Below are 15,742 nucleotides of genomic sequence, written 5' to 3'. Positions count from 1 at the left end.
TTATTATTTTAAATTAAAATTACATTTGAAATATTCTAAATATTAAATGTTATGTAATAATATTTTATTACTTATTATAATATTTTTATATATTTGATTTAAATATATATAATTTTTATATATATTTCTTATTATATTTATATTTTTTTATTTTTTTTAAAATAATAATATTTTAATAATAAAGTAATATGAATGAGTGACTTCCCCAGATGTGGGTGACACGATGGCCGGTAATGAGGAGCCACATGCTAGTCATGTGCTGCCTCAGGTTTAGAGCTGGCAATCAATGCAAGGATCGCCGCCAGGGAATAAAGGGCAGGGTGAACAGGGGAAAACATTCAATGCTCCGTCCGGGTTGTTGGATCGACTGCAGCGAGCAGTTATGGCGATCGAAGCTCGAGGTAACGATGATGTGGTTAAGAAAGGTGGCGGGATGGCTCGGCATGAGCTGGTTCATGCTCAGTATTTGGTATTTGGTGTTCAGGCTCTTGCCTGGTCTTTGGCTCTCCGGGGAACAGCTCTTGCCGTCCCTCTGTCTGTTGGGTGTCGTTTCAAGCCTGAAAGGCGGGGTGGATGCAATCTCAAGTTTGTTGGGTGCCGTTCGCTCGCCTCTGTTTCAATTCCGCCTCCCTATCACGCACTGTTCCTTACCCCCGGTGCTCCTGCAAAAATGGTTAGGCCTCGACAGCGCCTGCTCAGCCGTCGAGGCTCTGCCCGGGGAGGGTCCTCTCGTCCTCCAGTTGAAGAACCCCACTCCCACTGCTGTCGTTGCCGATGCCATCGTATTGCTGAAGCCAACCCCATCCAAGCAAGCCAATTCATGGACTCCGGCAGCCCAGATTCTGACCCAGCACCTACGCCTGCCTTTGGTTCCGCCATTTTTACCTTTAGTAGCTCTCTGGACAGACCCCGTATCAATGCCCACGTTTCGGTACTCTTCCTTGAGGAATCTCAGGTTGATAGCGATGGACAACGCAGCAAGAGGAAGCACCCGGGCGAGAGTTCAGAAATCGTCAAGGCGATGCCAGCGGAGGATGCAGAGCATGTTCCCAACCTTCCTCAGCCTCAGGAAGAGTCGACATCCAAGGGGGACAATGTCAACTTGGATCCCTACCCTTCTGCAGAGGAAATGGAAAAATATGGTTGGTGCAAGGTGGTCGAGGAGGAGCCGGACGAATAGCTGTCCATCCGCTCAGTATCACATCCTCCAGCGATACTCAGGTTTTGTTTTGGCTTTCGGTTTTTGTCATGTTGTCTTAATGCTTGTTCCTGCTATGTCTCTTGTTGCCCCTGCGTGGGTAAATGCTGATGGTTGTTTGCTGCCCCTGCGTGGGATGAACACTTATGGTCCAAAGCCCCTGCGCGGGATATCTAGTTTGAAATGGTCGCATTTTTGGAAGTCTCAGACCCCTGCGTGGGATGTTTTGTTCAGTCATGGAGCCCCTGCAAGGGCTGCCCTTTTGATTCCTCCCAATCCAGAGTGCCACAAGTTGGCCTCTGGTAAAAAGATTCTATGAATGTAAATGTCTTTCTTATTCATGTAAATAATAGATTAGTTTTAACGAGAAAAAAATATATATCAATGAGTTGTTGGCATTATGAGATAAGTGTTGTCCTTGATGGCAAACCTCACTGATGACAAATCATAGTACAGAAGGTCAGCAGCAAGGAATTGATGATGAGACTATAAGAAGAAGAGAAAGTTCATACACGCAGGTTAGTTAAGCCCAAGTCGCGTGTACACGCAGGTTGGCTTCAGCAAAAGCGCGTGTATGTGGAAAAGTACCTTTGGTCCATGGCGGTTAGTCCTTGGAAGTTGTGCCTATGGTTTCGGACCATTGTGTCTCGACGGGCGTGTCGATCCCTAGTTTTGAAGTTGATGGTATTGGATTTCTATGGTTTTGGCTCTTGGTATTGAACAAGGCCTAAGGCTATATAAGGAGAAGGAAATCATTAGGCAAGTGTATCTGAAATGTCTTGAATATCTGATGAAGCATTAGATCCAGTATGCAGTGTTATGGGTTGATGATGCATTGCTTGATCTGAGCTAAGGAGAGATCTCACCGGTTGATGGAGAACTAGATCTAAGGAGAGATCAGGGTCAAATGGTTTGAAATGAACTATCTTTATGATGCTTATTCTAGATCTACATACTGACGCATGTATTGTTCTATAAATGTTATGAGTATGACTGATGTCTGGTACAGCTGCAAGTTATGAGAAATTATTTTTAGATCTGTACGCGGGTTGTCTTTGGCAAAAGCGCGTATACACGCGGGTTTGATTCATCGAAGTAGCGTATACATTGTAAAGCTTGTTGCAGATGGATCTGATGGTTATTACAGAGTTCTGTGTCTGCTCTGTGTTCTGGTGACTGTTGTTAACAGGGTTTCAGTGATTCAGAGTTTGATGATTGTTTTGAGCTTCAATGATAGTTATGGGTCCAGTATGAAAATTGGATGAAAAGTGGCCTTACATATTATGTGGTGCTTCAGTGTATCCAGTCTGAAAATTGATGAAACGTGGTACCTGGAGGTGAGAAGATTGTAGGCAAGCACCTACGTACTAGTATCTAAGCTAGTACAAAAGCTAAAGGAGATCTTTGGAGCATTGTAGCAGGTAGCAGCCTGCGTACTAGTAAATGGATCGGCTAGTACAAGAGAAAAGGGGGTTGTAGCTCCCGTACTGGTATAAGACTGCACCAGTACAAATATTGTAAAAGGATTTTCTTATTAAGAAGAAGATTGAGATGACTTGCAGCAGGTGGTTTTCACCCACATTGGGTTTCCACCTTATATCTTTGTGTTCATGTGTGTGGCTCTTGTGTGATGTTCTGTTCTGTTATTCTGCACCTGTTTACTGTTAATATGCTTAATAATGATCTGATGCATTTACTGAAGATTAAGCTAACTGAATTATAAGATCTCTGGATATACGCGAGTTTCATTAGACACAGTAGCGTGTACACGCGGGTTCACTTAATTGAAGTAGCGTATATGTTTCTGAGTATGAAATTGAAAAGTTTGATTAATCTGATAATACTGATTCACCCCCCCCTCTCAGTATTATTTCCAACAATTGGTATCAGAGCAGGTCCTTTGGTAGAAGCTTGATCGCTTGAAGGAGATCCGTGGAACAATGGGAAAGAAGCTTAAGAAGAAAACTCATAAGAAGAAGAAAACATCTCAGAAGATCTATGACAGTGGGAGAGTCGATTGGGGATTAGGTATAAGAAGTTCTTCAGATTCAGAATCAGATTCAGAATCATTATCAGGTATGAATGTGTTATCCTCTGATGTTCCTGCTATATTTCCTTGTGAAAGTGATGGAAGTGATAGTGAAACTACTGAACATGCTTTTATGGGTGAGCAAGAAAAGTGTCAAATAGAGGCAATGATTAGAAGGTTTGCAGACCAAGTTAAAGATCAACAAGATCTATTGAACAAAAGGGAAGAAGAAGTTACCAAACTAAAGGCCCAACTAGAAGAAGGAAACAAGGTAAGAAAGCTTCTCAAGGACAAGGAAGACCAATGTCAAAAATTGCAGCATGAAGTGACATCATTAAGAAAAGAAGTCAACGAAAGAAGCACAACCATCAAGAAACTCAAAGATAGATCCAGCTACTATGAAAATCTTGAAGCTACAATCCTCTCACTAAAAGGAGATCTTGAAGAATCAAAGAAGCAGAATACAGATCTACACCAAGCAATTGAAAAACAAGACAACGAAGTCATCAGCTTAAAATCACAGTTGGAATGTGCCTTCAGAGTTCGTCAAATTCAGCAGGATCTGTATGAAAAGCAAGAAAAGGAGATACTCAATCTAAGGCAACAAATGGAAGAAGGAAGAAAAGATGGAGAAGACATGAAGAAGCAATGTCTAGAAAAGGAGGAACAACTTCAAGTTGAGGTAAATATCTTGAAAGGTAAATTAGAAGAAAAGGATAAACTTTTGAAATTTCAAGATAGTACTAAAGCCTTGGATGATATTCTTAGTAGTCAAAGGTCTCCTGCTATCAAGACTGGTCTTGGTTTTCATGAATCTGTTGAAGGTGAATCTAGTTCACAAGGAGAGGCAAGGAACTCTAAAGAGAAATCCAAAATGATCAACAAGGAGATGAAAGGTCAACCCCATCAACAATCAAGGAAAGAGACTCCTCAAAGAAAATCATTTACTCCTCCTATGAATAATGTTGAATGTTATGTATGTCATAATCTTGGACATGTTGCAGCTAGATGTAGAAGAAGAAGAGTTCAAGACTATTATGCGGACAGGTCATCTCAATCAAGGTACTTTAATGGATATTGCCTTACTTGCAATATGTATGGTCACAAAGCTGCTGATTGCTACAGAAGGAACATGAAACATGTTAGATGTTATGCATGTAACAAGCTTGGACATATAGCAAAGGAATGCAGGAACAAAGGATGGACATCACACCAAAAGGAGAAAACCTCATCACACTTGAAGATATGGAGGAAGAAGGAAGTACAGTCAGCACAATGTACTGAGACACAGCACAGCACAGACATATCAGACTCAGGGGGAGCTGAAAGTGTAAACCTTCAGTGTCCTGAATCTCATACGCAAGTTCCTTAAAGGGAAGTCGCGTATATACGCGAGTTCGACACTGCAAAGTCGCGTATATGTCAGTCTGAGGAAAAGCAGTGGGGACAGGCTCAGAAAAGGGATCTGATATGATTCAGTCCATTATTTGCTCTATTGGTTAATAGCTACAGTCTGCTGAGGATGTGTGGAAATGTTTTGTTACTTGTATGATGTCTGGAAGTGTTTTGATCCTAACTTGAGGATGATGATGTTTTGATGCTTATTGCTGATATATGCATGATCAGATCTAACAAGTTGAGGGGGAGCATATGCCTTTAGCAATTCAATGTTGGCATTATGGTTAATAATCCTTGGTGATGATTCTTATATGGATAAATGATATATCTTGCTATGATATGATGTTGTGAGTTGTCTATGATAAACTCTCATATGATTCTTGAAGTTACATAGAAGATGTTCAGATCAGATTTATGGTTGATTCTTTGATGATGCATGTATGGTGCTTACATGGTGATCTTCATAAGAACAAGGAGAAGTACAAAGCTTGAATACACATCTTCCTCACTTGATGATGAGTCACTTATATACTGCTGTTGTCATATGCATAAAGATCATACAGTTATGATGCAGGCACTCATGTGGATAAGGATTGTTGCTGTTGATGATATCAAGAAGTTTTGTCAAATGAGCTTGAGCTCAAGATACATAGTGCTGACACATGGATGACTACTCAAAGTTGCTTTATTGGAGACATGGTGATGAGTTCTTATTTATATGATGATAGGTTGATACTTACATATGATGATTGATGCAGATGTTCCCAAGAAATGATACTTGGAGCTTGTAGATCTTGACGTTGATGTAATGGCTATGGTGGTTTCACATGTAATGTGAATGATTTCATGATGATGTTTAAAACGAGGAATTGACATCTATGTTCAGACATACCTTGCTGCAGGACATTTACAGGTTGTTGATATTGAAATTTGTGTACGCGTGTTGTTTAAAGGATATTCGCGTGCATACGCGGTTTTACAAGAGGATAGTCGCGTATATGGTATACGCGTGTTGCGTAAGGGATATCCGCGTATATACGCTTGTTTATGTGTATACAGACGCGTATATGGATTTTTGAAGAAAATCAGCAGGGACAGATGTTGGTTGCAGAAAGTCTGATATGGGTCTGACAGAGATCATCTGGCACAGGTTCAGGGGGAGCAGATAATCTTCCAATGATGCATTGTTGGCATTATCTTAAAGTTTTTGGTTCTGGTTCACTTTTGTTGTTGATTTCAGATGGAACAAAGGCGAAAGGAGAACAGAAGGATCTCTTGGTTGTTGATCTGAATGGTGATTATCAGATGCTTCTGGTGACTTTCATAAGTCTTGGTCTAGTTCTTACGTCTCTATGTCATATATCTCTTTTGTGGTATCTCTTTCATGGTGTCAAGGTCATGTAACGGCCTATTTTGGTTTCCCCACTATGCCTGGGATGATTGATGCAATATGATTGGTTGTCATATGTAAACTTTTGATGTATCCCCACTTGGTTGGGTGGATGAGTCAATTTTTGTATATCCTCACTTAGTTGAGAGATGGATGTATGTATGAGTCTTTGGTGATAGGAAGGTCCTTTATGATGTATAGAGTCATGTTCTTCTTGAAGAACATCTTTTGCAGATCTTGCCTACAGTCAGGAAGAGCATGTACAACACACTTCAGCGGTACAGAGATTCAGCATGTACTCAGGGGGAGCATGGACAGATTGGTACACCTTGGCATATACAAAGGGGGAGACTATTCAGAGATTTCAGCAGGTACTCAGGGGGAGTATGGACAGTGGAATGATTCAGCAAAGGAAGAGAATATCTTGGTCCACCCTTTGCCCTTGATGTCAAAGGGGGAGAGTGATTTGGTGTTGTTGCCATCAAGTCCAAAGGGGGAGATTGTTGGCATTATGATGCATGTGTTGTACTTGATGGCAACCCTCTCATAGAAGAATATCTCACTTATGTATAACTGGGTGAATCTTCAGAAGAGATATCAGATGTGACTGATGGAGGACAGCTCAAAGGAATCAGATGATGAATCTTCAGAAGAGATATCAGATGTGACTAATGGAGGACAGCTCAAAGGAATCAGATGATAGTTCTAAGTGTGACAAGTTAGCTTTGCCATCAAGTCCAAAGGGGGAGATTGTTGGCATTATGAGATAAGTGTTGTCCTTGATGGCAAACCTCACTGATGACAAATCATAGTACAGAAGGTCAGCAGCAAGGAATTGATGATGAGACTATAAGAAGAAGAGAAAGTTCATACACGCAGGTTAGTTAAGCCCAAGTCGCGTGTACACGCAGGTTGGCTTCAGCAAAAGCGCGTGTATGTGGAAAAGTACCTTTGGTCCATGGCGGTTAGTCCTTGGAAGTTGTGCCTATGGTTTCGGACCATTGTGTCTCGACGGGCGTGTCGATCCCTAGTTTTGAAGTTGATGGTATTGGATTTCTATGGTTTTGGCTCTTGGTATTGAACAAGGCCTAAGGCTATATAAGGAGAAGGAAATCATTAGGCAAGTGTATCTGAAATGTCTTGAATATCTGATGAAGCATTAGATCCAGTATGCAGTGTTATGGGTTGATGATGCATTGCTTGATCTGAGCTAAGGAGAGATCTCACCGGTTGATGGAGAACTAGATCTAAGGAGAGATCAGGGTCAAATGGTTTGAAATGAACTATCTTTATGATGCTTATTCTAGATCTACATACTGACGCATGTATTGTTCTATAAATGTTATGAGTATGACTGATGTCTGGTACAGCTGCAAGTTATGAGAAATTATTTTTAGATCTGTACGCGGGTTGTCTTTGGCAAAAGCGCGTATACACGCGGGTTTGATTCATCGAAGTAGCGTATACATTGTAAAGCTTGTTGCAGATGGATCTGATGGTTATTACAGAGTTCTGTGTCTGCTCTGTGTTCTGGTGACTGTTGTTAACAGGGTTTCAGTGATTCAGAGTTTGATGATTGTTTTGAGCTTCAATGATAGTTATGGGTCCAGTATGAAAATTGGATGAAAAGTGGCCTTACATATTATGTGGTGCTTCAGTGTATCCAGTCTGAAAATTGATGAAACGTGGTACCTGGAGGTGAGAAGATTGTAGGCAAGCACCTACGTACTAGTATCTAAGCTAGTACAAAAGCTAAAGGAGATCTTTGGAGCATTGTAGCAGGTAGCAGCCTGCGTACTAGTAAATGGATCGGCTAGTACAAGAGAAAAGGGGGTTGTAGCTCCCGTACTGGTATAAGACTGCACCAGTACAAATATTGTAAAAGGATTTTCTTATTAAGAAGAAGATTGAGATGACTTGCAGCAGGTGGTTTTCACCCACATTGGGTTTCCACCTTATATCTTTGTGTTCATGTGTGTGGCTCTTGTGTGATGTTCTGTTCTGTTATTCTGCACCTGTTTACTGTTAATATGCTTAATAATGATCTGATGCATTTACTGAAGATTAAGCTAACTGAATTATAAGATCTCTGGATATACGCGAGTTTCATTAGACACAGTAGCGTGTACACGCGGGTTCACTTAATTGAAGTAGCGTATATGTTTCTGAGTATGAAATTGAAAAGTTTGATTGATCTGATAATACTGATTCACCCCCCCTCTCAGTATTATTTCCAACATGAGTGACTAAAATTTTGATATCTAACTTCTATATAAAAAATTTATAATATGTTATTTAAAAATATGTTTTACCCATCAAAATTTATATATATATATATATATAACTTTATAATATAATACATTATTTAAAAATTATATTTTACTAACTAATATTTATTAATCTATAATATAATATATTATTTAAAAATTATATTTTACCAACTAATATTTATTAATTTTAATTAAAAAATTTCCAAAACAACACTTAAAAATTAAATAAATATTAAAATTATTCGCTAGTGAGCAAATTTAAAATGGGTGGTGGATGAACTTAATCCCTTTCAATATATCCACTCACTAGAGATTTGGTGTCTACGTCCTTGACTAGACCTTGTCTCTGAAATGTGTATAATATAATTTATTTGTGGTTCCAAGTGTCATGATTAGTATGTTCTCCCCGTTTGGACAGCCCCTTGACATTATAAAAGAAAAGAACGGGACCCAGCTGTTACTTTTCTCTGGTGGGGTAATGATTGAGAGAACGACAAACCAATGTCGTCAAAGTTGGGCAAAGGCGGTGGTCGAGTGGTCCCGCTACCAAATTTTCTCGCGATTGGACATAGAGAAAGTGAGGACGTGACTTGTCACTGTCCCCCAACAAATCTACCCAGAAAAAGGATCGAACCTCCCACGCCACGCCATTGCCGGCGTCGTGGTACACGTCACCCTCAATCTTCGACCGACGGGTATCTGACTCCGCTGGGAGCATCGGACGCGACAAAGATGATGCGGAGCATTAAATGTTAGGTAGCCAGCGTTGACACGTGTCGAGCAAGCAGCCAGCGAACGTGGGATGGGGATGGAGATGGAAAAGAGGTAATCCAGGCTGGACGAGGCAACCACGGTTCGCACTCCGTGGTGGACTCTGCTGCAATTGGACTCGGACAGAGAAGGCTTCTCGGAAAGATGCTTGGTGGTCCCCGAGGTGCGCTCTTAATTATGGCGGGGTCTGTGCAGTTGTCTATAACGCGACTTTTTGAAAGTCTTTTTGCTTAGTTTTTCCGGTGAAAATCTGGCAGCAATTTATTGGAATCGCAAGTTTGATAGCTAGTTTTTGCACAATCAAAGCGTCCCAGGGGTTTTTCAGGGTGCTGAATCCCAATATGCAGTTAAAAAACCATTTTAACTGCAACAAATCATGATTTAATCTCAATTTCTTCCGCCGAATTCCGTCACCAAAATTTCCAAAAAATCACATTATAAACAACTCCCGGGTCTGTGCCTTACACCTGCACCTTCGAGCTCCCCGCCGGCAGGAGGCGGTCTGTGTCAGGATGGTGCAGGCGGACACTCACGCTAGTCGGAGTTGGAGTACTGCAACGTGTAAGTCAAGGCGGCCAACGCATTCCCATTACCTGAAATGCGCGTCGGCCTATGGTGCGCCGCCACAACTGTTGTGGGGCGTAGAGCGGAGCCTATAAATGGTGGGCCCTGCTTTGTGCTATGTGGCAAACAAAATGCAACGCGATTACCGAGGGTGGGCACCGGGTATTTATGCGCAGTAGGATAAATGACTAAGTCTCCTCCTTATCGGCAACGAATGGATGGGATGAACGGCACGGCCTCTCTAATTAATGGAGTCATTTCAGAAAAAAATTAATGTACACCTGCTCGGAGTGCGTGAATAACGAAGGGTTAAAACTTTAGACTTTCGGGAAAGGTGGCGTAGACAACAAGTTAGGTTAATTTGAAAAGTCAATATCAAGTAAGGCTTTCAAGAGTCTAGCGTTTTGCAAAAGTTATTACAAAGGGGGGTCTAAGTTCAATGGTTCTTTAAAGGTGTTTGAAATATTAAATTTATAATGATTAAATTAAAGGCATATTTGATTTATTCAATGCTTTGGTTTATTTTAGAAATTTAGTTATATAATTTTTTTGATATTTAAAAGTTTAATCAATTATTTTTTTTGGTTGTTTAAAATATATTTTTAATTGTATAAATAGGTTCAATACTATCAAAAAAGTGGGCATTTTAATTTTACAAATTAAACAATTTAAATTCAAAATTTTGATTAAAATTAATGAGAAAAATGCTATGAAAAAATGTCATTTCATCTATAAATTAATGAGTTGTTGACTTTTTGGAAGTTTTTTCCTTGGGTTTTTCTAGCCCTATTTCTCTAAAATCCAGCAGGAATTTATTGAAATCACAAGCTTGGTAGGTAACCCCTGTACAATCCAACTACTCTAAGGATTTTTCAGGGTGCTGAATCCATATATACATATACACTTAAATAACACAAATCAAAATTTCACCTCAAATTTTTCCGTCAGATTCTTGCAAAATAAAGTCGAAAAACACATTGCAAAATAAATAATGCCGAGAGTATTAGTCTAGTGCATTCTAAAAACAATTCTATAAATTTGACTACTTCTATTTAAAATATATTAATTTATTGTCATGAAAATTTTGAAATAATTAAATTTTGTATATTTCCAATCCATCTTTACAAAATTTCAAATAAATTTAATTAAACAACTTAAAATATATAATTTAAATTTTAATTAAATTAATTTTTTATTAAAAATAAAATTAATTACCCTAAATAATATTTTGAAAATTTTATTTAATTGTTAATTAAATTATTTTATTAAAAAATTACATCGTAATTAAGCAAGCAACCCATTGCAAAAAAACACAACTTTAGCCGTCCAAAAATATTAAAAGGAGAGAAAGAGCCCATCTTTGACAGAATAGCAAAACAAACCAGGAAAGGTGGGAGGAAAGGCCATTCCTTCGCAGAATGCTACATGTTGAGAATAAAGTAACATTTTTTTAAAGATAATTCTAATTGTATTTTAATTTTGTTTATTTATTTATTGTTCGGGAGTATAATTTTAAATAGAAAATAGATTAAGAGTTCTGAATTTTTTTTTGACATATATAAATTTAATAATTTAATTTAAATAGAATTTAAATATATAAAATTGAACAAAAATTTTGTTTTAATTAATCAACTTAAAAGTTTCCAACTTGCATTTTAATTAAAGTTTCCAACTTGCGCAATTCGAGTTTTGTATTGTGGTTGTATGGAATTTAATGGCTCTTTTAATTATGATTTTGTTTTTTTTTTAATTGTGATTGGCAATTTTTTTTGGGTTAAATTTTGATTATTGGTTGTATATGAATTTAATATTAAGAAAAACTCGAAAATATTTAAATGATAGAAAATTTACAATTTAAATTTGTAATTCCAACATATCTTTATCTAGATAAATTTGATTAAAAATATTAAATAACAATTTAAATAGCAAATTAAATACATCAAAATAATCAATTTCTCTTATCGATCATACATTTCAAACCCTATTAGCCTTATTAGTTCAAATGAAGGGTTAAAGTCGCACCCGGCGTGCATGATATGACCGCTGGGGCGGATGGCTTTCGCTCCCGCCAGCGGTGTTCGATCCCTGCGGAGGACCAGCTTGGGCGATTTATGTGACGCTGGCTTCGGCCATATTGTAATCTGGCTTCGGCCGTATTCTGACTGGCTTCGGCCATATTGTAATCTGAGGACTTCAGCCATATATATGGATTTCTCTCTGAAAAAAAACCCAAATTAAAGTCACCAAATGTAAAGATAGAAAAAAAACCCAAATGGAAAAAAAAAATGAAATTTTATTTGGAGACTATTTTTTTGGGTTGGAACTTATTTTTTTTTTTCCAAATTTCAAATGTAAAAGCTGGAAATAGATTCAACTCTCTAAAAAAACCACAAAATAATTAAAAATTTGAACCTTGATAATTATAACCCTGGTTTCAAAAAAAATAAGGCTGAAAATTGACAAAAATGTCACTTCCTTAGACTATGCTCAGGAGAAATTGTTTCAATGAGTTCCGTCGGCCAACTGTGAAAATCCACAATGTACTTGTCAATTGTTTCAATGGGTTCAGTCAGCCAACTGTGAAAATCCACACGTACTTGACAATAATTTTCATAACGTGAAGTATATGCCACAAGTTTTGTCTCTCTCTACTTCCCATCACTTCAAACGTTTGGGGACCACGTTACGGTACGATTAGACTTGGCACTCCACTTTATCTCCACTTCCAACTAACCAACCACCGTCCACCCAAGGAAACTGCCCATGAAAGGAAACTTGGAAATAGAGTATGTACATATTCTAACCTGAAGGGTAGCCAAAGTCGTCGTCACAGTTTGTTTTGGCTGCCGATTTCATTAGCCGGACGGTAGACGGTTTGCTGTTGCAACAGCAAGCAGGTAGTGGAGTAGCGCAGTGGTTTTGTGGTCCCGACTCCCGCCAATGAAACTGTTGGGTTGTTCACGAGTGTAAACGGGGAATTCGTGCCGGAAACAAGCAGTATTTGCCCGAATTGTAGTAGGGAAGTATCTGAGGTTAAGCGGGTTTCTCTCTGCTGCAAGTACCTCTTCTCTTCTACAAAGACGCCGCCGCAAGTTGCAGGAGGCTTGGAAGCTGCTGGCCAGGACCTCCAGAATTCCAAGAATTTGACCCAGCGGAACAAAGGTAGCGGAGGTACCTACAATCCTATTTGGTGTTTTAGCTTTAAAATTAGTGTGTGTTAGCCATGGCGTTCCACAGCCTCTCTCACGACATGCCACTGCAGCGTTTTTCAGAGCAGCGTTTGGACGGAGGAGGGACAAGATATTCGGAGCGACGCGCGCCGGCCGGCCAATTGGGAATAGCGGAGGAAGAAAAAGAGGAAATTCCGATTCCCAGGCAGAGATACGGAAGTTTGGGGTATACGGAAGCACAGTCTTCATCGTCATCCGCTAAGGCGGCATTAGCAGGAGCCGGCGAGTGTGGAGGTGGAGATAAGGTGCCCATGCTTGTGCTTCCTCTTATGAGCGAATCCGGCAGTGCGAGTGAAAATAACGTTAAGCTTGGAACGCCTAACACTTGGCTCAGCAGAGCCGTCTCGGGACAGCACAGGGCGCAGCAGCAGCAGCACTACACGGAACGGAGCGTGGAAGAGGGCAGGAAATGGTGCGGCTGCGCGGCCGGCTCTCGCGACTGTATTCATTCTAGTTTCTTGAAGCTCCAGAACCCGGCAAGTGCGGGTTCGAGCTCCGCTGCCGCCAACGCGCTGTCCGGCAGATGGCTAATGCCCGGGCCTTTGCTGAACGACAAGATTGAGCGGAGGGAAGAGGTCGAGCTACTTGGAGGAGAAATTCCGGGCGAGTCTATTATGGCATTATCCGCACAATTTAAGACTGCGGGTTCTGCTGCGCCGGAAAGGGGGCTGTTGAATCTTCATTCGGCGGATGCGGTGAATAGCAACGGAGAACCTGTAGATAGCGGAGGGGCCGGTGGAGATAGAGACGGAGGGGAGGAGGCGGAGGATCATGCGGCGTTGTGGCAAAGCGCCCGGATAAAAGCTGACATTGTCTCACATCCGCTTTACGACCAGTTATTGTCCGCACACTTGGAGTGTCTTCGCATAGCGACTCCAAAGGATCAGCACTCGATGATTGACGCGCAATTAGCGCAGTCGCAGCATGTCGTCACCAAATATTCCGTTCTTGGCAACGATAATTTCCTCGTCGGCGACAAGAAAGAACTCGATCAGTTCATGGTTAGATTCTCTCTGCCTATGTTTTTCCTAAACGTTCTTTTTATTCTTTCAAACCTCTGAACTTCTTCTGAATTATTTGTTCGGCGAATTTTGCTTTATAAATGATTTAATATGTAGCAAATCCCGGTTTACTGAAGAATTACTGCACAAGAATGTTAAATTTCTAAATTCTCTTAAAGCATAAACCTTTTTGTTTTGCCTTTTTATTTAACGAACGGGATCTTTAAATCTTCATAATACCTACAAATATTTGGGGATAAATTCAGCGTAAGCAGAGTCTTTTGTCACAGAATGTTAAATGACATCTTTGTTCATTACATAGAGCTTTGTTCCATCTGCAACAATTTCGTCTTTAGTGAATAAGAAATAACTTGATCAGTTGATGGTTCGAATCTCTCTAGTTCTTTCTTTACGTTCACGCTTTTTCTCTACCTGCAAACCTCCGAACTTCGTCATCGTCTGTTTGTCTTGCCCGGCAAATAATGTCTTCCCTGGAATAGCGGCCGGCTGGGAAATTCACAAGAATGCTAAATTCGAATCCGGGTTTAGATAAAATTTAATTCACAACAAATGCTAAATTCTCGTCTGCTAAGCCCCTTCGTTTTGTATTTTACAAATTATTCAACGAACCAGATCTTTAAATCTTCGTAGCACCTACAAACATTTGGGGATAAAGTTATCGTGAGCGGTCTCTTTTGTAACAGGATGTTAGAGATATTTATTAATTACACAGCTTTAATCCATCTCCAACACATCTTTAACGTATTCAACGGGAGAAAGATTTTGGGAAAACTTGAAGTTCTGCATTTCAATTCGGGTTTTAGAGAACTTTAACTTCACACCTCTGCTAAGCCTTTTCGTTTTGCTTTTTAGTAATTATTTAATGATTCAGATCTTTAAAGATAAGTTGTGCCTTCAAAAATTTGAGGATATATGCAGTGTGAGGATGCTAAATGACATCTTTATTAAAGATAAATTTATCAAGTTTTTAACAATCTCATTTTTAAAGGGTTAGATGTGGGAAAGATTTTAGGACAACATCGACATCTACATTTTAGTTCGGGGTTTAGAGAAGAATTACTCCATACGCGTGTTAAAATCTCTGGTTTGATAAGCTCTTTCAACTTGCCTCGTCCGGATTATTTGACGAACTAAATCTTCCTCGTGCCTACAAATATTGGGGGATAGAATTCATTCCGAGCGAAATTCATTGTAGCAGAATGTCAAAAGGGCATCCTTATTAATTAAATAGATATTTTGCTCCATCTGCAATAATCTCATCTTCTTTTTCCTTTGTTTTTTACTTTAGCCGGATTCGATGTGAGATAGATATCAGAAAAAGTAATATTTTTAATTCTGTCCGCTCCGTTAGTTGCCTTCAGTCTGGTTATTTACCTAGTTTCTAACAGATTTGTATTGGGATGGGCTTACGGTTGATAAATGTGTCTTTGCATTCCGAGAAGACAATTTTATTGGTATTATGAATTGAACCTAACAAGATTTACTTCACAAGTTTGCTAAATACTCCCGTCTGCTAAGCCTTTTGGTCTGACTCTCTAAACTTTCATTAACAAACCAGATCTTGTTCAAGCAGTACGTACAATTAGCACAACCCCATGACAATTGAAATGCTAACGACAGTGAAAATGGTCCGGTAAAACGCAAAGGGATAAATTTTAGAATTTTATTCCTTAAAGCTTTATTTCATCTGTAACAATCTCATCTTCAACGGATTCGATATGAAACATACCTAGAAAACTTGAGCATGCACATTTTAATCTTTGCTTCTAGCAAAATCTATATTTCGATATGGCTAAATGTGTCTTTAGCAATTCTAGCAAATCAATCTTATGATTTAAATTGCTATAATTTGCATTGATTTTATGAATTC

The 15,742-nt window shown here is 39.4% G+C and overlaps 1 protein-coding gene across 1 annotated transcript in view; it reads left to right on the top strand.

Annotated features, from left to right (window-relative positions):
- The first annotated feature begins 286 nt into the window (after nucleotides 1-286).
- The window catches only part of LOC149145514 (uncharacterized), a 94,182-nt gene continuing 78,726 nt past the window's right edge, over nucleotides 287-15,742 (top strand). The window contains exons 1-3 of the mRNA XM_089452483.1: nucleotides 287-1,146; nucleotides 12,535-12,791; nucleotides 12,893-13,851. Of these exons, the coding sequence (XP_089308609.1) occupies nucleotides 287-1,146; nucleotides 12,535-12,791; nucleotides 12,893-13,851 (2,076 nt within the window). The remainder of the gene's footprint in view (nucleotides 1,147-12,534; nucleotides 12,792-12,892; nucleotides 13,852-15,742) is intronic.

This window comes from Pinus tabuliformis, chromosome X (genome assembly GCF_031772625.1).
Source record: "Pinus tabuliformis cultivar Carrire ecotype Pingquan chromosome X, CPIR1, whole genome shotgun sequence".
Lineage (NCBI taxonomy): Eukaryota > Viridiplantae > Streptophyta > Pinopsida > Pinales > Pinaceae > Pinus > Pinus tabuliformis.
This window is presented reverse-complemented; position numbering and strand designations above follow the sequence as displayed.